This window comes from Oryctolagus cuniculus, chromosome 1, assembly GCF_051225735.1.
Source record: "Oryctolagus cuniculus isolate XC-2025 breed Fujian yellow rabbit chromosome 1, ASM5122573v1, whole genome shotgun sequence".
Taxonomy (NCBI): domain Eukaryota; kingdom Metazoa; phylum Chordata; class Mammalia; order Lagomorpha; family Leporidae; genus Oryctolagus; species Oryctolagus cuniculus.
Genome location: NC_142867.1, coordinates 44,000,910 through 44,028,090, shown reverse-complemented (window position 1 = coordinate 44,028,090; position 27,181 = coordinate 44,000,910). Strand labels below are relative to the sequence as shown.

The 27,181-nt window shown below is 35.9% G+C and overlaps 1 protein-coding gene across 23 annotated transcripts in view; it reads left to right on the top strand.

Moving 5' to 3' along the window:
- ANO5 (anoctamin 5) overlaps positions 1-26,952 on the top strand; it is a 116,181-nt gene extending 89,229 nt beyond the window's left edge. For 20 of the 23 annotated variants that reach the window (XM_089310502.1, XM_051824971.3, XM_051824968.3 and 17 more), the window contains 7 exons: positions 17-186; positions 849-946; positions 17,100-17,230; positions 18,819-19,024; positions 21,060-21,238; positions 21,762-21,867; positions 25,679-26,952. In XM_089310502.1, the coding sequence (XP_089166628.1) occupies positions 17-186; positions 849-946; positions 17,100-17,230; positions 18,819-19,024; positions 21,060-21,238; positions 21,762-21,867; positions 25,679-25,900 (1,112 nt within the window). In that variant the 3' untranslated portion in view covers positions 25,901-26,952. The remainder of the gene's footprint in view (positions 1-16; positions 187-848; positions 947-17,099; positions 17,231-18,818; positions 19,025-21,059; positions 21,239-21,761; positions 21,868-25,678) is intronic. The other 3 variants (XM_051824965.3, XM_089310537.1, XM_089310536.1) reach the window with 1 other exon arrangement.
- Positions 26,953-27,181: the final 229 nt, after the last annotated feature.

The window sequence follows — 27,181 nt, the reverse complement described above, 5'->3', positions numbered from 1 at the left end:
GTTTTTGATTTAACAGAGATTCCTCGAACTTACCAGGAGTACGAGAGCAGTCTGACCTTGAAAATGTTCCTGTTTCAGTTTGTAAATTATTACTCATCCTGCTTCTACGTGGCTTTCTTTAAAGGGAAGTTTGTGGGTTATCCTGGACAATACACATATTTGTTTAAAACTTGGAGAAGTGAAGAGGTAAGAATTCTGTTAAGAGGTGAGATATGTGATAGTAATAACTCAGTATTAACTGAATATTTTCTGGGTGGTTAGCGCTAAACTCAGATGTGTTACCCAGTTGCAAGAAAAGTCTAGACACTGTCCACAGACAAAGGCTGCCATCTGATAAAGTTTCCAGTTCCTTTTGGTAAAGAAGTTAAGTTGTACCTATGATTTGGTGGTAAGCTATGAATTGTGAAATAAGTAATTTCCTTATTTCTGAAAGGAACTCCTGTAGAGAATGAACAATTACTCTATGGAAAATAGGCTCCACTGTGAGCTAAGGAGTTAGACTGGATCAGTGGTTTCCAAATGTGGTTGTACATACAAATCAAATGGAGAACATGCCAACTCCTAATCCTAACACAGATGTAAAGACTAAGAGTCTTATAAGAAAGCTAGAAATATGTGTTTGTCCCACAGTCCATAAATGAATCTAATGTAGCTATTCTGGCACCAGTTTATGATCATTCTTAGAACTTCTGGAGTAAATATCTCTGTAATCCCCTTAACGTCCCTTCTAACCAAAATCTTCAGATTCTAATCATTTGGATTAGAATTTCTTTTGGTTGTTGTAAAATTGCATTTTTTTCTTCTTTATCTTCTTTTTTTCTCACCTTTTCCCTTTCCCTTTCTAATAGTGTGATCCTGGAGGCTGTCTAATCGAACTGACGACTCAGTTGACCATCATAATGACTGGGAAACAGATTTGTGGAAACATTAAAGAAGCAATTTTCCCGTATGTATAACTTGCAAGCTTTGGATTGATTAAAGTAACAATGAGGGAATTTTCTCTAAGAAGATAGAATTTTTTTGATTATCATAGTGCCTTTGTTGGAAAACAGTTAAGCCAATAAAAAAAATCTTGACTTTTAATCCACAGTGAAGGAGGCATTGAGGTAATACTGTCTTTGATTTATTTAATTAATTAACTTCCATAACTAAAGAAATTTAAAAATATTTTAATTGACATATAATTATATATATTTATATAGTGCAATTTTATATTTTAATACAAGTTTTAAAATACGCATCTCTATTGAGTGAGTCAAATTTAGGGACAAGTAATTATTCCCGCCTCCTATGATTATTCCACAGGGAAATCCAAATGTTATATCTTCTATAGGTGATAATACATGTTGGATGTGATTTCTCAAAATTACTAAAAGTTAAATTTTTAAAAACTATTTTGCCAAGTCATCTAGGCATAAAAATTGGTTGTGAATGAAATACTGAAGAGCCTTCAGGTCAGTACATGAAAGGATTGTTCTCTGATCCAAAAGCAGCAAAAATCAATCCATTGTCAAAGGGGAAAACTAAAATGAGACTTGATCTCCAGTATTAGACATTCTTTTCTGAATAAAAAGAAAAAGAATTGTGAAATCCTAAGCCTGTGATCTTACAGGTTAGTGAAGGACAGTGCCAGAATTTAGCTTCTTCAGTACAAAATCGATTACAGTTGTGCCACTTGAAACAGAGGCCTGGTCAGTTTAACTGTACTTGAAACCAATGATTGTGTATATTCTCTCGTTTTTTTTTTTTTTTACTTTATTTATTTGACAGGTAGCGTTACAGACAGTGAGAGAGAGAGAAAGAGAGAAAGGTCTTCCTTCCGTTGGTTCACTCTCCAAATGGCCAAAATGGCTGGGGCTGCGCTAATCTGAAGCCAGGAGCCAGGTGCTTCCACCTGGTCTTATTTGTGAAACAAAAATTGAAACCCTCCCTTTTCTCACCATTTCCCTAAGATACCAGTTTATTTTAGATGAAATTCTCAAAGCTGTTCTTCTTAAAATCAACTCTCATGTTAATGTGATATTAATACAAAGAGAACAGATTCAGTATGGCTCATGAATACAATCATAAATATTTCCCTTCCTCTCTCCTCTTCCTCTTTCCTCTCTCTCTTTCTCTCTCTCTCCCTCTCTCTCCCCCTATAATTTACATTATAGTCAAAGGCTTATTGCTACACTAAGACATTTGTGTTCAACAACTAAAAAAAACAATAGTTCAGTAGGAACACAGACAAGGGTTATAAATGGAAAGATGTCTGTTCACTTAAGTACAATAAATTTTTTTAAAGATTTATTTATTTTTTACAAAAAAAGAGTTACACAGAGAGAAAAAGAGAGGCAGAGAGAGAGAGAGAGAGAGAGAGAGGGAGGGAGGGAGAGAGAGAAGTCTTCCATCTGCTAGTTCACGCCCCATTTGGCTGCAACGGCCGGAACTGCGCTGATCTGAAACCTGGAGCCAGGAGCTTCTGCTGGGTCTCCCACATGGGTGCAGGGGCCCAAGGACTTGGGCTATCGTCTACTGCTTTCCCAGGCCATAGCAGAGAGCTGGATCAGAAGTGGAGCAGCCAGGTCTCGAACCAGCGCCCGTAGGGGATGCCAGGACTGCAGGTGGCAGCTTTACCTGCTACACCACAGCACCGGACCTGAAGTACAATAACTTTTAAAATAATCACAGATTTTTAAAACTGCAGTATCTACATATTTAAGTACCACAAATAAGAGAAAACTTGACATTTTTCTTTTTGGGTCTGACTTATTTCATTTAGTATAATGATCTCCAGTTGCATCTGTTTTGTTGCAAATGTCAGGATTTCATTCATTTTTATGGCTGAGTAATGTTTCACTGTGTATATATACCATGTTTTCTTTATCCAGTCATCAGTTGGTAGACATCTAGGTTGGTTGCCTGTCTTAGCTGCTCTGAATTGAGCTGCTATAAACATGGGAGTTAGGTAACTCTTTGATATGCTGCTTTCATTTCCTTTGGAGGTATTCCCAGGAGTGGTACCCAGTTTCATAGTTCTGCATAGGATTCTGTTTTGAGAGTTGACAATGGAAACTGGTGGACTTATTCTTAAAAATAGTAATAGGCTTGAGCCAAGCCTTTTTCTAGTTTCATAGTTGAAGATATCATATCTCTGAAGGAAATAATTCTAGACTGTTATTTTAAGTCATATTAGATATTTCAAAATTTTCATGGATTATAGAGTTAAAAGATGCTTTCATTTTGGTACAAAATTTTTTGAAATCCATCCATAGTATTTCCATAATATGCATTTTCTGTGAACTTCTTGAAGTACTCTTGTTCCTCCAGATTGAGAACCCAGAGAATGGAATGAAGCCAGCCCCTACACCAAACACAAGATGGGAGATAAATTTGCATTGAAAGGGAGAGAGATGGGAGAGGTTAAAATCATTTAAGCAAAGTTAAAGGGGAGGGGGTGATAAGAACTAAAGCATTCCTATAAACCAGAACCCAAAATGTATGAAGAGATTTTATGCTAAGAAGGATGTTAACAAAATCACTTATAAAAAAGGAGTTTGATCTAGGTGATGATTTAACTAGAAGATCTTACTAAAGCCAATAAAATTATATTGATAATACTAAATACTAGTAAGAGGAAGTTATGCTGTCATTAAAAAGGATCAGGAAATAATTAAATAAAATGGAAATATAGGAAGCAAGAAAGACTGAATATGAAAGTAAATCAGTTATACAAAAATGAAAATGGTGCTTTAAAAGTATAATAGGTGACAAATCTAAAGTACACTGTACAGTGCAAGATGAGATTTAAACAAATTAAATTAAAAGTAGGATAGATTAAGAGACTTCCATGTTAATCTACTTATAGTTGTAGGAAATGAAAACTGAGTAAAAGATGGAGAAAATAAATGGTGGAGTATCTTTGCATTGTGAAAATATTCCAAAAATGAAGAAAAATATGAGCTTCTGAAATGAAAATGAATTCTTAATATGAAGGAAGATAAAAGAAATTAAATTTACAGCCATATTCATTATGGTGGAACTAGAGAACATTAAAAATGAACAATCTTAACACAGACCAGAAGAAAAAAATTAACTACTTTCAAAGGAATGCCATCACACTGGTATCAAACTTCTCAACAGCATTAGATGCATGAAGACAGTATTTTCAAGATTTTGAGTGAAAATAGTATTCATTTTAGATTTATAGAACTGGGTTAATTGTATTTTAATGTGTAGGTAGAATAAAGACATTCAGACATAACGTAGTTTACATTCATAGACCTTTATAGGAAGAACAACTGAAGAATGCATTTGAGTGGAAAAGGCATTGTCCCACGGTCAGTTAAGATCTGCCTGAGACACTGTTTCCCATTCAGGATGCTCTACTTCCTATTCAGCTCCCTGCTAATGTGCCTAGGAAAGCAACAGAGTATTGCCCAAGTACTTGGGCCCCTGCCACTCATGTGGGAGAGCAGGATGGAGTTCCTTGTTCCTAGCTTCAGCTTGGCCCAACCCTGATTGTTGCAGCCATTTGAGGAGTAAACCAGTAGATGGAAGATCTCTGCTTCTCTGTGTCTGTCTCTCCTTCCCTATTTGTAACTCTTTCCAGTGAATAGATATTTGAATTAAAAAGGCACAGGAACAAGAAGAGAACAAATTAAACACAGTAGAAGTATGGAAGGCAGAATCTAATAGCTCTCCCAAAATTGAAATACTTTAGAATGAATCTGAAAATTATACAGAATTTGTTTGCTTAAAATTATGAAATCCTGATTAAAAAAAAGAAAGGAAAAAACTGTATAAATATTTTTAGAGATTGTGTTCATGGATCAGAACACAGCATAGTAAAATGTCAGTTGTCTCCAGTTTGATTTACAGGTTTATTGCTACTCCAACCAAAGTATAAGGAGAATTTTACAAGTATAAACAAGTGGATTCCAAAATTTATTTGGAGGCCCAAAGTGGTAAAATAACCAAAATGAGTGTGGTAGAGACAAATAAAATTGGGGAAATTACTTCCCTCAATTTTAAGACTTACTATAAAACTTCAGTAATCAAGATAGTATGGAATTGGTAAAGAGATAATTATGTAGATTAGCAGAGCAGAGTAGATATCATGAAATGGATTGCAGAAACAGAAGTTAAAGACTACCAAAATCTGTGATATACACAAATGCAGCTATTCTATTTTTACTGAGGTGAAAAAATTGATTCATTGAAGAATCTAAATGGTGTTGAAACCATTGAACATCCATATGCAAAATAATGAAACTGTGTAAACTTTATACCTCATTAAAATTAAAATAGCTGGCCAGTGCCGCAGCTCACTAGGCTAATCCTCCGCCTAGCGGCGCCGGAACACCGGGTTCTAGTCCCGGTCGGGGCGCCAGATTCTGTCCCGGTTGCCCCTCTTCCAGGCCAGCCCTCTGCTGTGGCCAGGGAGTGCAGTGGAGGATGGCCCAGGTGCTTGGGCCCTGCACCCCATGGGAGACCAGGAAAAGTACCTGGCTCCTGGCTCCTGCCATCGGATCAGCGCGGTGCGCCGGCCGCAGCGCTCCGGCCGCGGCGGCCATTGGATGTTGAACCAACGGCAAAGGAAGACCTTTCTCTCTGTCTCTCTCTCTCACTGTCCACTCTGCCTGTCAAAAATAAAAAAAAAAAATAGCTGATAGATGATGAAACTATTTTTTAAGAAAGCAAGAGAAGTAATCATTAAAATTTACAATATTATTACTTTTGTGGAGATTGAGGAATTTATAGCTGGAACAGAGCACACGGAAGGGTTTTTGGGATTTCTAGCAAAATCTCTTTCTTGAGTTGGTAGTCTCCTTTCCATTATGATCCCAGTTACATTCCATATGCTGTTGTTTCTAAAATCTAACATTCTGCAATCCCTTTTCATTGATATTTTTGTCTGTTTCACTTTAGAGATAAGCAGTATATAAATGTTTCTATCATTCCATAGTTGTTCCTGTTCATATTATTTTATTTATCAATGTCTTCTGATTTGTAGGATATTGATCATATCCCAGTTTGGTCTTGTTTTGCATTTCTCTGACTAAAGGTGTAAATGAACATTTTTTGATTCTGTGTGTTCCCTTTTCAATGAAATGCTCATTCATGTTGCTTAAATATTTTCCCACTTGGTTGTTTATCTAGTTGCAATACATTAAAAACTTCTGGTTAATGAATTTTCATTTGTGTGTGCTCCCTTTTGGACTATACATGTTAAAAATGTTTTATACCAGCAAAAATTTTATCTTTTTATTGTTAAATAGTGTCTTTATGTCATGGCTTCTCAAGCTTAGCATTATTGTTATTTTGGGACATTTGCACTGTAGGATGTTAGGAATATTCTCTGACAATATCCACTAGATGGCATTAACTCACCTGTGGGGAGCAACTGGGAGCAACTCGGACTAGACTAAGTTACTGGAATTAAGACTTATTCTATGCATCTGCTCTCCCACAATATGGCGCTGAGAAGGGAGAAACAGCTTCTACACAGCTGCCTCCAGTTCAACCAATAAACTGTAGGACCTGCTCCTGATTGGAGGAGAGCAGCGTACTCGGCGTGTGGGTAGCAGAGTTGGGATTGGTGGAAGAGGACTATAAAGGAGGAGAGAGACGGCATGCACGAGGAACATCTAAGGGGAACATCTATCTGAAGGAACACCTGTGCAGCCCCCGAGAGAGCCGGCCGGAGGTGTGCCGCTCCCCCGCAGAAGTGGGGAATGTGGCAGGGGGAACCGCCCTTCCACGGAGGTGGAAGGGACGGCAGCCAACCCGGGAAGAACCAGCAGCAAACCCGGGGAGGGCTGAGCAGATGAAAAGAACAGCGCAGGGTCCTGTGTCATTCCTCCACGAAGACGGGGAGCGACACTCACCCTCTTCCAAGATGTGACAACCAAAAATGGCCCCAGACATTGTACGTGTACACTTATGGGCAAAATCACTCCCAGCAAGAACTCTGCTTTACATGGACAAAAGTATTTCATTTTAACACAGGTTGAGCATCCCTAATCCAAAACTCCCAAATCTGAAATAAGCCAAAATGAACTTTTGAAAGCTGATATGATGCCACAAATGGGAAATTGCACATCTGACCTGATGTGATAGGTCAAAATCAAAATGCAAGTGCACAATGTACAGTTTATTTAGTATCTACAAGGAAAGATCCCTCATCCCCCTTTTGCCTCCACACACTGATTTGCCCACACAAGCCCATGCAGAAGGGTGATAAAAAAACATATGTGCAGGCCAGATGCACCAATAGCAGACTTCCCACAATGGTCCACATGAGGCGAAAATTTAGGTGTATATCTCGCTGGTATTTTTTTCCTTATTCTTTGTTCAGTGGTGTAAAAATATTGTTGAAGATATCCAAATAGCCTGCAGATACCACTATGGGTAATAGCAATTAGAGAAAAAGGAACTATTCATATTTGTCCGTAGCACAATAAGTCAAACTATTGGAGAAACTGGACAGCTATGTAAATGTGGAATATCATATAAGAGTATAATGTTGAAATGACAACTATATGTGACCCAAAGAAACAGAAGAATAAACTGATGAGGTTTTGCACTGAATATGAGGAATAGAAGTTAACAAAAAATAGAAAAGCACTTCATAAAGCTAAAAATGAAAACCTTGACTGTGTACTTTGGATCTTTCAACATCGTAGTTGAACACTCACCACTTAATGGTATTCTGATGATGACACAAGAAAAGTCTATCGCAGTGACTTGAAAATTGAAGCAAACTGTGAACATTCATCAGTTTAGTTGCAGAAATTTAAGAAAAACATAGCATTTAAATTTTCACATTTTGTCATGATAAAGCATCTGCTGATAGTGAACAAACAAATTTATTGGCAAGTTTGCAAAGGTCATTGTTGATGAAATCTGATACCAGAAGAAATCTGTTATGTTGAGGAAACCTCACTTGGCATTATTGCACGAAGATACTGACTACAGCTGATGAGACAGCCCCTCCAAGACTTAAGGAAGCCAAGTACAGAATAACTGTGGGGAATGTGCCAATGAAGCAGAAATGCAGAGGAGGAAATTTGTTGTGGTACATGAAAGTATGAATGCTTTCTATTTTAAAGGAGTGAATTTCTTCCCAGTTCATTATTACACTAACAGAAAGGCATGAATCACCAGAAATCTTTCCTGATAGTTTCCAAAAACATTTTGTACCAGTAGCTCATGCTCACACTGTAGGGAAGCTAGACTGGATGGGGACTACATTTTGTTAATTTGTTATTTCTTGATAACTGTTCTGTTCTTCCTCTAGTTGAAATCATCATCAGGGCAATGCTTATGCCATGTGTTTCCCCAAAAATGTGACTGCATTAATTTACCCTTGTGACCAGAGTACTCCTGGATAAATGAAGTATGAGTTTAAAAACACTTGAACAGCATACTAGCGACAGTGAACTGAGACATATGTGGGTATGGAAGATTTTTTAAAGAAGTTTAGCATGAAGGATGCCATAAATTCTGTTGACACAGTGACTGAAGACATAGTTTTGTGTGCCTGGCACAACCTCTGGCCCAAGGCTGTGCTCAGTGATAATGATTAGCAAGGTGATGATTCTGAATCAATACACATATCAAGTGAGGAACAAAAAATGATAGCGACCTCCTTACGTAATGCAAAAATATAACTTAAGAATCATCAGTAAATAGGAAGAAGCGGACATCAAGGAAATTTTTAATATAGATAATGTGGCTACAGTTGTTCATTCATTGACAGGTGGTAAAATAGCCAAATCTTTCTGAATCAACGTGATCTTGACAATGGTGATGATGAAGATGATGTTGACACTGTAGACGCAGTGCCTATATAATGTGTGATGGGCTTTTTATGGGACTATAGCAGTGTACATTCAATTCAAAACAAGAAATCATGTCAAGTTCATCGAACCAAAGAGACTTTGATAACACAAAACGTTAACAATGAGGCAGATGACTCTGGAGGAAATGTTTTACAAAGCTGTCCAGCAGAACAGCTTTCTCTTGTGTAGAGCCCCCACTTTCTAATCCCGCAACTGCTTCTGATGTTTCTTCTCATCTAAAAAAAAAAGAAATGTTGTGAATGGTAACATTTTAATCATGACAAAGTAGCAGAGGTGGAGATGGTGAGCCTGCCCTTGTCGTTGCTGTCCTTGACAGCTCTTCTGATACTGCTGCTCTGCTGCCTAGTGACCCTGAACACAACATTTTTTCACTGCATTCATGATGTGTCATATTTTTCCTGTTAAGGCTTATGCGTGAATAAATGTAAGAAAATGTTTTCCTATTTGTCTAAATATTCATAATCAGGAATGATGGTGATGCCAGACAACCACAGATTGTGGGTGACTGGGACATGACACTTTGGCTTTCTGATGATCAAATGTACAGTCTCTTTTATGATGAAAATTATTAAAAATTATATAGAAATTACCTTCAGACTTTATGTATAAGATGTACATTAAATAAAATTTAGTAAACTTGGATCACTTTCCCAAGATACCTCATGTATATATGCAGATCTTCCCAAATCTGAAACAATCTGAAACCCAAACATGTCTGGGCCTGAACATTTTGCAGAAGGGACACTCAGTAGTAGAATTTATCGATCCTTTTTTTATAGGATAGTATCTTTAAAGTCTTATCTGAAAAATTCTTCCCTAAACCACAGTTAAAATGATACTCTCACATACTTCTAAAATTTTTAATACCTTTAACATCATTGTTTTCCATTTTCAGATTCAGTTTTTTATGTGAAGTACAAATCCAATTTTGTATATGTGTGCAGGTGCATAAATGTAAATGATGTATATGTTGTTATGCATACACATACATAAATTATCATATCTATTGAGAAATTCCATTACTATCCATGAACATTTATTTTTCATTTTATTGACTTATCGATTTTAAAGAGCTGCATATAGTTCTTTTAAATTTTTCTTTTACTGGGAGAAATTTTTGAATTTTTAATAGACAAAAATTTTATTCATGTTTAATGTATATGTATTAAATAGACATTTATCAGGAACCATGTGATGGTTTGATACATATGTACATTATGCAGTGTCCAATAAAAGTAATTAGTCTAACTCTTCAAACATTTCACATTTTAGGTGAAAAAATCCGAAATCATATATATTTTTTACTTTTTCTAGAGAGCTATACAGTGTATTATCTATAGTTAACCTATTGTGAAATGGAACCTAAGAGAGAGAGCTTCTTACCCCTCTCAAGATACATAGCCTAGTACTCACTAATCAGCTTTTCCTCAACCTCCCTGCCCTCTTTTCCTCCCTATCCTGGGAATGGGAGAAAATATTTTCAAGCTGTGTATCTGCAAAAAGGGGTTAATATCCAAAAACATAAGTAACTCAGACAAATCAGTGGATCTTTGTCAAGTTCATTTCTTTTTTTTTTAACTTTATCAAATACATTATGCAATTTGAAAGTGGATCATATGCTATTTTTTTTAATATTTTTTCACTTTTATTTAATAAATATAATTTCCAAAGTACAGCTTTTGGATTACAGTGGCTTTTCCCCTCCATAACCTCCCTCCCATCTGCAACCGTCCCATCTAGCGCACCCTCTCCCATCCCATTCACATCAAGATTCATTTTCAATTATCTTTATATACAAAAGATCAACTTAGTATATACTAAGTAAAGATTTCAACAGTTTGCAACAGTTGTTCCACAACAGTCAGGACAAGGGCTGATCAAGTCATTGTTTCTCATAGTGTCCATTTAACTTCAACAGGTTTCCTTTTTGGTGCTCAGTTAATTTTCACTGATCAGAGAGAACATAATGATATTTGTCCCTTTCAGATTGGCTTAATTCACTCAGCATGATGTTTTCCAGATTCCTCCATTTTGTTGCAAATGACCAGATTTCATTTTTTTTTTACTGCTGTGTAGTATTCTATAGAGTACAAAACAATTTAATACTATATCTCTTTTAGTATTTTTTTTTGTTCTAGTTAAAACTATTGGTTGAACTCTGTAATTAACACACAATTATTCTTAGGAGTTTAAATTTAACTGAAAAGTGATCCCTGGTAAATATAAGTTTGGGAATAAGAGAGGGAAGAGATGTACAATTTGGGACATGCTCAATTGGACTTGCCCCAAATGGTAGAGTTAGAAATGTGCCAGGGGATTCCAATACAATCCCATCAAGGTGGCATGTACCAATGCCATCTTACTAGTCAAAGTGATCAGTGTCAGTTCACAATTGATCATACTGATAGGACTAAGAGTCAAAGGGATCACACAAACAAGACTAGTGTCTGCTAATACTAACTGATAGAATAAAAAAAGGAGAGAATGATCCAACATGGGAAGCAGGTTACACAGCAGACTCCTAGAATGGCAGATGTCCTAAACAGCACTGTGGCCTCAGAATCAGCCATTAAGGCATCTGGATCTGGCTGAAGAGCCCCTGAGAGTATTTTAGGCATGGAAAGCCAAGACACTCTGGCAAAAAAAAAAAAAAAAAAAAGAAAGAAAGAAAGAAAGAAAGAAAGATCTCCGCGAGTGAGATCCCAGTAGAAAGAACGGGCCATCAAAGAAGGAGGTACCATTCTCTGAAGGGAGGAGAGAACTTCCACTTTGACTATGACCTTATCTAAATAAGATCGGAGTTGGCAAACTCAAAAGGCTTCCATAGCCTTGCCAACTCATGACTAGAGCCTAGGTAGATTACTGACGCCATAAACAAGAGTGTTAAATTGTTAACAACAGGAGTCACTGTGTACTTACTCCTTACTACTGAAACAGTATTTTACACTTTATGTTCTGTGTGGGTGCAAACTGATGAAATCTTTACTTAATATATACTGAATCCATCTTCTGTATATAAAGATAATGAAAATGAATTTGATGTGAATGGAATGGGAGAGGGAGCAGGAGATGGGAGGGGTGTGGGTGGGAGGGAAGTTATAGGGGGGAGCCATTGTAATCCATAAACTATACTTTGGAAATTTATATTACTAAATAAAAGTTTAAAAAAAAAAGAGTACATATCCCAGAATTTCTTTATCCAATCTACTGTTGATGGGCATTTAGGTTGATTCCAGGTGTTGTATTTTATCAAACGCTTTCTCTGCATCTATTGAGATAATCATATGGTTTTTCTTCTGTAGTTTGTTAAGGTGATGTATCACATTGATTGATTTTCAAACATTGAACCATCCGTGCATACCAGGGATAAATCCCACTTGGTCTGGGTGGATGATCTTTCTGATGTGTTGTTGCATTGTATTGGCCAGAATTTTGTTGAGGTTTTTTGCATCTGTGTTCATGAAGGATATTGGTCTGTAATTCTCTTTCAATGCTGCATCTTTTTCAGGCTTAGGGATTAAGGTGAAGCTGGATTCATAAAAAGAATTTGGGAGGATTCTCTTTTTCAGTTGTTCTGAATAGTTTAAGAAGAATCATAGTTAGTTCTTCCTTAAATATCTGCTAGAATTCAGCAGTGAATTCATCTGTTCCTGGGCTTTTCTTTATTGTGAGGGACTTATTACTGATTCAATTTCTATCTCAGTTATGGGTCTGTTTAGGTTTTCTGTGTTTCTTGGTTTAATTTAGGTAGGTTGCATGTCTCCAGGAATCTATCCATTTCTGATAGATTTCCCTGTTTGCTGGCATACAAGTCCTTGTAGTAATTTCTGATGATTCTTTTTATTTTTCCTGTGGTGTCTGTTGTTGCATTCCCTTTTTCATCTCTTAATTTGTGTCTTCTCTCTCCTTTTTTTAGTTAGTTGGGCCAATGGGGTGTCAATTTTGTTTAATTTTTCAAAAAAACAGCTCTTCATTTGATCTTTTGTAATGTTTTTTGGATTCAATCTTGTTGATTTCTTCTCTGATTTTAATTATTTCTCTTCTGCTACTATATTTGGGTCTGGTTTGCTGCAGTTTTTCTGGATCCTTGAGATGCATTAAAAGCTCATTTATTTGGTGCCTTTCCAATTTCTTGATGTAGATACCTATTGCTATAAACTTTCCTCCTAACAATGCTTTTGCTGCATCCCATATGTTTTGGTATGTTGTGTTGTTATCCTTATTTACTTCCGGAAAGTTTTTTATTTCCTTTTTGATTTTTCTATGACCCAGTGTTCATTCAGGAGCATGTTGTTCAATCTCCATGTGTTTGCATATGCTCTAGGGATTCCTGGGTTGCTAATTTCCAACTTCATTCCATTGTGGTCTGAGAAGCTGCATCGTAGATTCTAATTCTTTTGAATTTGCTGAGAGTTGCTTTATGGCCTAGTATGTGGTCAATCCTAGAGTAGGATCCATGCACTGCTGAGAAGAATGTGTATTCTTTAAGTGTAGTATATAAAGTTTTGTAGATATCTGTTAGATGCATTTGGTCTATAGTGTCGATTAAAACTGCTGTTTCCTTGTTGCTCTTCTGTCTGGTTTATGTCTGTATTGCTAAAAGTGGAGTATTGAATTCCCTCAATACTATTGTATTGGAGTCTTGAGTCTCCCTTTAAGTCCCTTAACATATCTTTTAAATAAACTGGTGCCCTGTAATTAGGGCATATGGCCTAATATGCATATATATGCCCTAGATGCATGTACATTTATAATAGTTATATCCTCCTGTTGAATTGATCCCTTAATCATTATATAGTGCCCCTATTGTCTCTTTTAACAGTTTTTGTGTTAAAGTTTACTTTGTCTGATATTAAGATGGCTGTGCCAGCTTTTTTTTTGGTTTCTGTTGGCATGCAATATCTTTTTCCAACCTTTCACTTTCAGTCTGCATGCATCTTTGTTGGAAAGATGTGTTTCTTATAAGCAGCAAATAGATGGGTTTTGGTTTTTAATCCATTCAGTCAGTCTGTGCCTTTTAACTGGAGATTTGAGACCATTAATATTCAATGTGACTATTGATAAGTATCTTTCTAATATATGCTTTGAACTTACTGTGATCTTTTATGGGGAGGTATTCTTCCTTTACCTTCTTTCATATTGATGGCCGTGTTTCTGTGTGTAACACATCTTTAAACATCTTTTGCATGGCTGGATGAGTGGTGACAAATTCTTTCAATTTCTGTTTGCTATGAAAGGTCTTTATCTCACCTTCATTCACAAATGATAGCTTTGCAGGATATAATATTCTAGGCTGGCAGTTTTTTTCTCTTAGTACTTGGGCTTATCTCGCCATTCTTTCCTAGCCTGTAGTGTTTCTGCTAAGAAGTCAGCTATGAATCCTAATTGGAGATTCTCTGAGAGTGATCTTACATTTCTCTCTTGTACATTTTAGAATCTTTTCTTTATGTTTTACTGTGGTGAGTTTAATTACAATGTGTCATAGTGAGGATCTCCTTTGGTCATGTTTACTAGGGCTCTATGTGCTTCCTATACTTGGATGTCTCTCTCCTCCAAACCCAGGAAGTTTTCTGCTAGTATCTCACCAAAAAGGCCTTCTAATCCTTTTTCTCTCTCCATGCCTTCAGGAACTCCTAGAACCAGAATGTTGTGTGTGTGTGTTTTTTTTTTTTATAATATCCTATAGATTCCCAACAATATTTTTTAGATTTCCAATTTCCTCTTCTCTTCTTTGGTTTGACTCTATACTTTCCAGTGCTCTGTCTTATAAGTCCTATGTTCTCTCTTCTGCTTCACTGATTCTGTTTTTAAGGCTCTCAAATGCATTTGTCATTTGTTCTATTGAATTCATTTTGATTTCTCTTCAAATCACAATTTCATGTTTTTTATAAATTCCTCATTTCATTTTGATTCCTCCTTAGGATTTCATTTTCATGAGAGAGATTTTCTGTCCTGTCCAGTATGGATTTCTGTAGTTCATGAGTTTGTTTTTGAGAGCTTCTAAATGTTCTTATCATAAATTTTTTGAAATCCATATTTTGCATTTCTTCTATCTCATCATATTCATAATCTTGTATTGGAGTGTGATATTCATTAGAGGCATCATAATGTCTTCCTTGTTCTTGTTTCCTCAGTTTCTGCGTTTGTTGTTTGGTATTCTGGAGATATTCTTTGGTTTCTTCTTTTTTTTTTCCTCACTGTGGTGGCTTTTCTCATTATACTATGACTCTAGATTAAGTGGACTGTCTGCTTTTGGTGAATCTCTAGAGGCTTATGGTGGATGTGGCCAGAGAGCTCTGTTCAGTTCTTCAAGGTGAAGGGTGTGCCAAAGGTGACACACCCAGGTTTGGTGTGGTAAATCTCTCTCTCTCTCTCTCTCTCTCTCTCTCTCTCTCTCTTTATTCCAAAGGGAAGTAATTCTGCTCAGCTGAGCTCTTCTCCTTGATGGCAGTCAGTGCCTGAATGCTAGTCCCAGTGGGTATAATATTCATCTGCTTTGTCCCAAGGATCACACAAAGGATCTGTGCAGTCCTCCGTGTAAGCTCAGATTCCCCTGCAATATCTCCAACTGGATTGCCAAGGTTACCGAGTTTGTGGCATCTCCTACTGAGAGTACTCATGTCTCAGGCACACTGTGAGTTCTCCCACACACCCTCAGTTGTTATTATTATTTTTTTTTTACAGTCCCAGTTCATAAGCTCCACACATTCACTAGGCCTTAACCTCCTGTTATTTCTCTCCACCAGAGTCAGGTTTTTCTTTTTGGCTGAGGGCAGGCACAGCCCTGAGCTGGCGCAGCTACTATGTATGTCCAAAATGGTGCATGCTGCATTTTTTCCCCCGCCTTTGAGGTGAGTGGAGAGAGAGAATCGTGTCCATAGCAGTCCTTTTTATTTTTTTTTTCTCTCTAGTTAGGTTGGTGAACTTTCTCCCACCGGGCTTCAAGCCTCATTCCCTCTAGGCTCTTACTGTCACTTTTCTGCCAGTGCCTTGGGCTACTGCGGTTTCGCCTCACCTCCCTTTCCAGCGCTGGTGCGTAGACTCAGCAGCTGGGGTAACGAGTAGTGGGTGCCTGTGCCCTCCACGTAGGTCCACCGTCTCCCACTAGTTCTGGAAGAGTTTCCTCTGCATTTTTTTTCGCTAACTCTTTCCTGAGACTACAGTATCTCCAATTTTATTAAAATATCTTTTCCCAGACTATCACTCCCTCCCTATTCTGCCATCTTGGAGCTCCTCCTGTCAAGTTCATTTCTACCTACTTTAATTTTAGCTGTTACCATAAATAATAACTTAGGTTTTCTCATTGTGTGTTAATGGGTATATAGGAAGTTCATGGAGCATACAAATTATGAAAAATTATGTATATATTTCATTTTTTGCAACAAACCAAACTTAACCTTTTAATTCTATTTTCCATGAATTTTTTAAAGCATTCATTTACAGGCTAAGCTCTTCAGTAGATTCTTGAATGTGAGCATACATATTCTTACTTTGTTCTTGATTCTAAAGGAAAAACTCTTCATTTGCCACTATTAGGGATGTTATTTTCCCCAGAATTTGGCATAGATATTTTTTATCAGACTGAGGTAATTTCATTCTATACCTGATTTCTGTCACAGGTTAGATTTTAACAAGTGCCTGAAATATATTTTATGTATTTCTTTTGCATCAATTGAAATAATTTTATTTTTTTTCTCTGTAAATCTGTCAGTATGATCTCTTATAGTGATTGATTTGGCAACTAAAGTTTTTTAATTCTTAAAGTAATCCAACATTATGATGTATTATTTTGGATAGTGTGGGATTTAATTGGTAAATATTTTGTATGGGTTTATTACAGTTATTTTCACATTGTTAGATAAGTATCTATGTATCTCTCTCTGTATATTTTCTACTATAATCATTGTCTCATTTCCTTGAGTTTCCTTCCACATATGAAGATTAGTTAATTGTCCTAACCATTCCTTCTGATGCACTTGAACCATTCTTGTCTCTGAGTAAATATATTCCCATAAACAAAGTCAGGGCCATCTTCTTAATCACCCTAATGAAGAATTCTTGGCCTCCACAGGTGTGAAAAAGTACTAAATTTGGATTTGTATTTTAGCTGGAGTCATGTTTTCTCCTTACACTATGTGATCTTAAATTATCTACCATCTATTTCTGCCAGTTTCCAAATTTAACACACTGATTTACTGACCTCTTTCTTTTTTGCTCTATTTCATATATTTACTTTGTCACTTCCAACAGCTTGATTTTGAATTGGTGGAGACGCCGAAAATCTCGCACCAACTCAGAAAAACTATACAGCCGATGGGAGCAAGATCATGACCTTGAAAGTTTTGGGCACCTTGGGTTATTCTATGAATACTTAGAAACAGGTAATTTTTTTAAAGATTTATTTATTTATTTGAAAGTCAAGAGTTACACAGGAAGAGAAGGAGAGGTGGAGAGAGAGAGGTCTTCCCATCCACTAGTTCATTCCCCAATTGGCCGCAACAGCTGGAGCTGATTCAATCCAAAGCCAGGAGCCAAGGAGCCTCCTCCAGGTCTCCTACGAGAGTGCAGGGGCCCAAGAATTTGAGCCATCTTATTCTGCTTTCCCAGGCCATAGAAGAGAGCTGGATCAGAAGTAGAGCAGCCAGAACTTGAACTGGTGCCCATATGGAATGCCAGTACTGCAGGCAGTGGCTTTATCCACTATGCCACAGCGCCATCCCCAAAAACAAATAACTTTTAATCACTGTTCTGAAATGTTGGGTGAGCCTGAATAAAACAAGTATTTTTTTAGCTTTTAATATTTCTTTCTGCCTTGTATGTAACAGGTCAACAATAACTTTAGATGATAGGTTAGAAAATGGATGGGTTGATATGGAGATTGGCTCACAGTTTCCCTGTTCTACAAATTGGAATACAGAACAAAATTTATCCCAAAGTACCAGTAATAGAGGTTTTTTCCTATAACTTGTATGTTGTTGAACCAAATCAAATACAAATCTCTTTTTAACATCTTCCTCTAATCAACATGAGTGGTAATTTTTCTTTTTACTTGCCTTAGTAACAGCTAAAAGGATAAACTGAAAACCATTTTCAGGGTCTGTCATGCATGAAATGTATATCCTTTATTTCCAACCAAAAAGAAGGCTAAAAGTGGTAATACAATGGTACTTTTAAAAGTTGACAAAGTAGCAGATGTTTGGCCTAACAGTTCAGAACTGGTTAAGACACCCAAATCCAACATTGGAGTGCCCTGGTTCAAGTCTTTGCTCAAGCTCCTGATTTCAGCTCCTTGATAACACAGACTTGGGAGGGCAGCAGTGATGGCTAAAATAGTTAGGTTCTTGCCATTCACATTAGTGATCTAGACTGAGTTCCTGGCTCCTGCCTTCTCTCCTCCCACCACTGGTAATTTAGGCAGTGAACCAGTAGATAGGAGAGTTTCTCTCTCTCTTTCTTACTCTCTTTCTCTTTTCTCTCCTACCACCCATCTACCTCTCCAATTTTAAAAAGTTAATGGAAAATGGCGTTGAAAAATAACATATTGGTACAAAAATTAAAATCCATGCAGGATTTTTTTTATGATACACATTTCCCATGTACTTTTTAACACCCACTGTATGCATGGATTTCAATATTTTTTAAGAAAATTAGATTAAATATTAGTTCCAATGAACTTCTTGAAGGAGACCCAAACTGAACACAAGAAATGCATAAAAGAGTCTAAGGATTTAACAGCGAAGACACCTTGAGGTAAAATTTGAGGACTGATGATGCTGGGAGCTGACCATGCTTTTGCTCAGAGTGTTTCCTCTTAAGCAACTCTCTCTACTTTTCTGGTGAAATTATGGAAGACAGTTTTCTTAACTTGGTCTCTTAAGGCCCATAAAATTGTGATGAGTGTACCCTTCTTTCCCTTCTACTATAATGAGTTTTTCATGCTTTTCTCTCTCTCTCTCTCTCTCTCTCCAGTTATCCAGTTTGGATTTGTCACACTATTTGTGGCTTCTTTTACTTTGGCTCCTCTTCTTGCTCTTATGAATAATATTATAGCAATCCGAGTAGATGCCTGGAAGCTTACTACTCAGTACAGGAGACCTGTAGCTGCTAAAGCTCATAGCATAGGTGTTTGGCAAGATATTCTATTTGGAATGGCTGTTCTTTCTGTTGCAACTAATGTAAGTGAACCTATTTCAGTTGAGTGACTATTTTATTTTATTTTGTTTCCTTTGGAATTGGGAGATGTGAATTATACTTAACTCAGTCTTTATTTATGATGATTTCATCATGGTGTTAGTACTTGAAGATAAAACAGTCCTAAATTTTTTATGCACTAAGTAATAAAGAAAAAATTACTACATGTGAAAACTGAGAAACAAAAAAATCACTTATTAAAATTTCATAACAGTTTCATAGTATGTGACAAGCTAAACAGGAAGTAACTGTTTGAATATTTGAATAATATAGCCTGATTGATTATGCATGAATTTATATATAACAAATAAAAAACATATGAAGATATTTCAAAATCTTTGTTGAAATACAATTTAAAAGTAAGTTTATCTTGACGCCAAAAGGGTTTGCAATGTATGCATAGTTTTTTGATAATATATATTATCTGTGAACTTTTTGAAGATCCCACATGCTCATGGATTTCAATTCTTTTTGCACTAAAATAAACTTATCTTTTAATTCTATTTTTTCTTTTATTTTTTTTAAAGGTTTATTTTATTCATTTGAAAGACACAGTTAAAGAGAGAGGTAGAGACAGAGAGAGAGGTCTTCCACCCGCTGTTTTACTCCCCAGATGGCCGCAAAGGCCGGAGCTGAGCCAATCCGAAGCCAGGAGCTAGAAGCTTCTTCCAGGTCTCCCACGTGGGTGCAGGGGCCCAAGCACTTGGACCATCTTCTGCTGCATTCCCAGGCCATAGCAGAGGCTGAACTGGAAGAGAAGCAGCCAGGACTAGAACTGGCACCCATATGGGATGCCAGTGCTTCAGGCCAGGGCTTTAACCCACTGCACCACAGCACTGGCCTCAATCTATTTTTTTCTTAAACTTTATGAAGATAAATTATAAGGCCAAATTCCCCAAAGTAGAAACTTTAAAGTGCATATTCTCCTATAAACTTGCTTTAAATATTAAAGCTGACAATAAAATAATCAAAAAATGTAACTATATAGCATTAAAACTTCTCAGTAAAATTCGTATAGAAAAGAGGAAGCAGAATTAAAATTAAGCAGTTTAATTAAAATGACTATATAAATTAACTAAAATTACAATTATAGAAAAATCCATACAATGAGTTTACTAAAACAAAAAAATAAAACTTGAAAATACAGGCCAGACATCTGACACTAAAGAAAACAATGTAAAAAAATAGAAAAGAATAAAAAAGAATAAAGATATAAATAATCATTAGAAACCAACAAAAAGTCATATAATTAGTAAGTCAAAAGTTAGTTAGAAAGCAAAATAAGCAGGACTTTGGAGAAAATTAAGAGACTACTGTGTGCCTCTTTGTTGCAATAAATTTTAAAATTTATTTAAAGTCACTTTTTTGGAAACAAATATAAATTTATTCAATTAGCGACAGAAAACATTAATAAATGTGAAGCCATAGAAGAAACTAAATATTTTTTTAAAAAAATCTACTACTAAGATGTAGATGTCATAGTCAGATGATTTTAAATGAACTTATGTAACCTAAAAGAAACATGCTGTTCATACTATTCCAGAGCTTAGGAAATACTGTTTCTGTGGAATCAAATATTGAAATTAACTGTACCGAACTGTGATTAGTTTACCAGCTCATGGTCTTCTATCTCCATTTTTTTTTCCTGTCTACCTTACACACACATGCACACAGACTCCTGGGTTATTGATTTGGTACACATAAATGAATTTGGCTAAGAACAGTGAAACTATGCAATGAAACCATAAGAAATAAGAAGGCATTGTGGAAAAAGCATGATTGTTGGAGACAGATAGATTTAGGGTCCATTCTCAGTCACTTTGCAAATATGAAATTTGAATATACTAGTTACACAATATAAACGAATTATATCATGTTTTAGGCTGAAGACTCATATCAGTATGACAAATTTATGAGTATATAATAATTCTGCACACATGTGGCTCATGGGACTGAATGATACAAAAAAGACATTAACTAGATTGGCAGCTCATGGTTTCCTCTTGCTTTATTTTTCAGGCTTTCATTGTTGCATTTACGTCGGACATCATTCCCCGTGTTGTCTACCACTATGCTTATTCAATAAATATCACTCATCCTTTACAAGGATATGTCAATAACAGTTTGTCCATATTCCTGACAGCTGATTTCCCAAATCACACTTTACCTGTGGATAAACGAGACTTCACCACTTGCAGGTTTAATTTTCTTTGTCTAGATTTTACATCCAGGATTTACTTGAGATTACAAAAATTCTGGGTAAATAAAATACATGAGTTCATGAGTTTGTGCAGTGCATGATTCTAATTTGGAAAGGGAAAGGACGAATGTCATAATGGGAAAGATAAAACAATCCAAAATTAAAAGATGTTATTAAAAATCATATTAATTTTGAATTGTATCTGTTTCTACATTTGAAGATTTCTTACTGACAAATGTCCCTTGTTCTAAAGTTCTGAGATCTGTAGGTCAAAGAAAATCATAATAATAAATGTACATTTAACTTACTTGAATTTTGCTTTATATCATCAGTAAAGAAAGTAACAAAGAGAAAAAATGCAATGGTATGATCAAATACTGGCCACCCCATTTAAAGGTTTTTTTCTGTGTAGAGAATGAAATTTAAAATATCAGTCTGTTCCCACTCCCACATTCAATATAGCTAGGTCTGTCTAGTTGATACTATAGCTAATTTTTGCCTTTACCTCCATTTTTTTTCAGGTATAGAGATTACAGACATCCCCCTGATCACACAGATAAATATCTTCATAATAAGCAATTCTGGCATGTCCTTGCTGCCAAGATGACCTTCATCATACTTATGGAAGTAAGGTGTTCTTAATATTTTTTTTTGGCTACTCTCTCTTCTTCCATTGGGCAGTGATTTCTGAAGGTATCTGCTCATTAGAAAGTTAGCATTATCTCAACAAGTTGTTTTGTAGGAAATATTTCTTGTCATAAAAGGCAAGTTATAAATGTTTTGAGTACACTGGGTTGCCAATGAATCACTTCTATTTTTTTTAACCTAGAAACCTTTTATTTAAGGCACACAAACTTCATGCATATCATATATGCATGAGAAAAGAGAGTAAAGAGTTCAACAAATAGTATGAAGAAAAAAAATTATTCCTCGACAGTCGAGACAAAGACTCTTCAAAATCATCATATCTCAAAGTGTCAATCTTACTTCTATATATTATTTTTTAGGTGCTCTATTAGTTACCACAGATCAGGGAGAACGTATAGTATTTGTCTTTTTGGGACTGGCTTATTTAACTAAATGTAATGTCTTCCAGTTCCATCCATTTTGTTGCAACTGACAGGATTTCAATTTTTTTTCACAACAGTGTAGTGGTCCCTGGTGTGCATATACCATTATTTATTTATCCATTTTTCAGTTGAGAGACATTTGTATTGATTTCATATCTTAGCTATTGTGAATTGAGCTGCAATAAAAATGGGGGTACAGATCACTCTTTCATATGCTGATTTCATTTCCACTGGATAAATTCCCAGAAGTGAGATAACTGGATCATATAAGTGTATAGGTAGATTTCTGAATATTTCCATACTGTTTTCTACAGTGGTTATGCCAGTTTACTTTCTCACCAACAGTGGATTAGGGTATCTTTTTCCCACATCCTCATAAGCATTTGTTGTTTGTTGATTTCTGTATGAAAGCCATTGTAACTGGGGTGAGGTGAAACCTCATTGTGGTTTTTATTTACATTCCCCTGATGTCTAGTGATTCTGAGCATTTTTTCATGTGTCTGTTTGCTATTTAAATTTCCTCTTTTGAAAAATACCTGTTTGGATGAGATGAAGATGAGGAGGTTTTTCCTTACTGTATAAATGAATATTTGTATGATTAAATTAATACACACAAAAAAAGAAAAATACCTGTTCTGTTCAAGTCATTTGCCCAATTCTTGACTGAATTATTCATTTTGTTGTTGTTGATTTTCTTGAGCTCTTTATAGAATGAATCACTTCTATTGCTAAATATACTATCAGGTCAGAAAAGGAAGTGAAAACCACAGCCTCTTCCCTTAATGGCATGAAAAGGGAAGATAATCCACTGATTTTTCAGAGTACTTACTATGTACTAGTTCTAGAGGCTGTTTTAAGTCACAACAACTTTGTAAATTAGAATTTGGTACTCACCATTGATAAATCATTTTTTAAAAGATTTAATTATTTATTTGAAATGCAGAGTTACAGAGGGAGAGGGCGAGAGACAAAGAGAGGTCTTCCATCTGCTGGTTCACTCCTCAAATGGCTGCATGGTCAAGGCTGGGCCAGACTGAAGCAAGGAGCCAGGAACTTCATCTGGGTTTCCCATGTGGATGAGAGTGGGTGCAGGGGCCCAAGAACCTGAGCCATATTCTAATGCTTTCCCAGACACATTAGCAAGGGAGCTATAGTGGAAGTAGAACAGCCATGACTCAAACCGGCATGCATATATGATACTGGCACTGCAGGCAGCAGCTTAACCCACTATGCCACAGCACCAGACCCAACAAATGAATTTGAGACCAGGTGAAAACAGGAGTTGAATTAAGGTTCATCAGCCAATATTAAAGCTGGGTTGTAATCCAGATGTGGCTCACTACCAAGGTTAGGCTTTTATCAGCTGTGTTTTGGTACCTCTCTTGTATAATATCTGGTATAAATATGGACAAAAGGTATGCCTGAAAAAGTAACCAATATGGAGAGGTATTTGACTAAGTTTCAAATGGATAGCCACAAATCATGACAGGAATACCAATAAGGGAGATAAAATAAGATGGTACCTGTTCATCCCTCCAGAAAACCCAATATCTGACAATTCTAACCCAAGCACATACAGTTCCAGTTGATTTCTCTTTAATGTTTTTGTTTTTATCTGGATTATACATGTTACCTTGAAAACCATAATTCTACATGGCTGCAAATGAGAGCATAATTCTTCTCCCCTCAAATGCTAATCTGCAAAGGCAAAAATTTCAACTCATTCTTCTGTGGGTAATCTTTGGGGCAAAAAAAAATCCTCATGTGGCTATTTCTTTTTTACTTTTAGACATTAATTATTGACCTCCTACTATGACAGATCTCCTATACCCTACGGGCACACAAATACACACAGAAATTTTAGCCTTCTCCTTCTTCTCAATTTAATTATATATTTTTTTTTTGTCTAGATAGGTCTGTAATTTCTTATTCTGAAAACCAAAACCGCAAAAAACAAAGTACTTTGGTAACTAATTTAGCAATAATATCTGAATGATTATTTAAAGCAATTTTTAGCCTTTATTCTCTTTAGAATGACATTATTAAGTATTTGTTTGACAAATAGTGCCACCAAAGACATTTTTATATATCATTTATGTCCTAAACTATGTATTTCAATATTTACTCACTCTCGATTCTGAAATATTTTTGCCCATCAGAGTTTTGAATAAGAGATTTTAGGTAAGCAGCAATTTTCAGAGTTTATAAATTAACCCTGAGTATTAGTTATATCTCTTTCATGTTTTATACTTTGAATACATTTCCCTTATTATAACTTTTCCCTCTCTCTCTTTGTCTTTATTTTAGCTATTTATGAATTTATCTTTCTTGCATCCTCACATTTTCCATCCTTCTTTCACTCCAGTAAATTGTATTAGGATTTCTTTTCATTTTTCTTTACTTACTATTCATACCAATTTTTGAAATTAGACCAAGCTCCATCCTACAATTGTCCTGGGACTCTTCTTAATCTTGCCTTCTGTTGAATTCTGTAATTCCTGGTATTTGTGTGGTTTTTTTAACTAGCTTATTTTAATGAAGCACATCTTTTAATAATTTTCTGAGAAAAAAATTATGATCAAATATTGAGATCTTAAATGTTGAAAATTTCTTCTTTTGCTTATTTTTAATTATTTGGTATAGAATTCAAGACAAATTTATTTCTCTTGGAAATGTTTCTGTCAACTTTCTTTAGGTATTTCTGAAATTTTTGAAGGCATTTTTCCTTTTCTTTATGTTTTAGCATTGCTGTAAAAATGCTACACTATTCTGATTCTCCAGTCTTTGTTTATTATATTTTTTTAAAAAATCAGTAAGTTGGGGCCGACACTGTGGCCAAGCAGGTAAAGCTACTGCCTACAGTGTTGGCATTCCATATGGGCACTGGTTCAAGACCCAGCTGCTCCACCTCTGATCCAGCTCCCTGGTGTTGGCCTGGGGAAAGCAGCAAAAGATGGTTCAGGTGTTTGGGCCCCTGCTACCCTCAGGAGAGAACAGGAAGAAGCTCCTGTCTCCTGGATTTGGCCAAGCCCAGTGCTGGCTGTTGTGACCATCTGGGGAGTGAACCAGTGAATGGAAGATATCTCTCTCTCTCTCGCTCAACTCTGACTTTCAAATTAATGAATAAATCTTTAAAAAATCATTAAACTTTGAGGATTCTCTCACCTTTCTTGCTTTTATGAAACTTCATAGGATAGTTCCTTGCTAGTCAACAAGTTATTGACTGTTTTGGACCCCCACTGAATCTCTTCCTTGCCCTTGTAACTTCTGTGTCACAACACAGTTTATTGAATAAGTGAAGTGATTAGGAGGGATGTTCTACTGATCATTCTAATTGTGTCTCTAATTTTCCTTTACATTCTCTCTAGCACATTGTATTTTTGTTTAAATTTTTATTGGCCTGGATGATACCTGATGTTCCAAAAGACGTTGTGGATAGAATCAAGCGAGAAAAATTAATGACTGTCAAGATTCTCCATGAATTTGAGCTCAACAAATTAAGAGAGGACTTGGGAGTCCAGCCCAGTGAACTTCAGAAGCATGTGATGATTGAGGCAAACAAAGCAAAACAGGCTAAAAGAACAATCTAATCAACCTAATGAGCAAGCAACTGAGTGGCTGTCTCACTTCACTCTTTTTCCCTAGGATTAGTGCTAGAGACCAGAAGCCCCTCTTTTTTCACTCAAGGTTTATATATATATATATATATATATATATATATATATATATATACTTTTAGAGGCCAAGTTGGTGATGTCTGAAGAGTATCACTCTCTGCATCTTGACTGGGCCCTCCCTGGGTATTGCTGTCTGAGGTCTTATAAATGATTGCTGAAAGTGCATGTAGAATCACAATATTGGAAAATCATGGAGTGTTGCAGATTAGAATGAAGCACTGGACATGGGCTGTTCCATCAACTTTCCAGTCCTCTGCACATTTTTGTGGTCTTCTATTGGGTAGCTTTATATCTATTTCCCATCAAGAAAAATGTTGGGACAAAAAGAAAAGGAGCAAAGAGACCTTCTGAGCCATTCATATCCTGCCATTTTAAAAATATGCAAATGGAAAACCAAAATCAGATGACTTAAGAGAACTCATCTCTTAAAAAATATGGGATAAATAGCAGGGAAATTGTTCCTGAAATTGTCCTGAGTTAAAATTCCATCCGAATTCCAGATAGTCCTTCCAGGTAAATACAGAATTCATTTTTTCAGGAGACTAAATTTGTGAGTTTCAGGAAAAGACTAAATGCTCAGTTCTTAAAGATGGTATTTCAGTAACAGTATTTTCAAAACTGTTTATTGTGTTAATCTGGAAAACACATTAGTGAGGTGTTAAATTGCTTCAAATCTTCAGGTAAATGAAAGATAGTCTAGAGAAGTAAATATGTTTTCTTAGTAGTTAAAGAATGCAATGCAATGTATAGGAATTAATTTGTTGACCTTAATTTAGAAAATTGAATTATTTTTTAAAATCATTTTTCTTCTGGAATGCCTGTTTTGCATCATGAAGTCTCTCTGAGCAATACATATTTGTATACCTTAGGTTTAAGTAATTTATGAAATGTGATCACTTTGCTTTAAAGCAATCCCAGATCTTTTAATGAATTTACAATATATTTTCTACTGATGTGTCACCTTATTTGTTTCTTAGTGCCTTCTTTTTATGCCAAACTTACTTGAAGTCATATTATTGGCTGTTGATTTGATGTTATGTAACATCTCAAATGAAAGCTTCTTTAGAGCATTTGTTGATAACAAAAACTGCAGAGTTTAGAATGAATTAGTAAGAATTAGGTGAAGGACGTACAGCTAAGTGAAAAAAAATGTGTTTATTTAATAATTACACTCAAATTTCAGCCTGTGTGCTG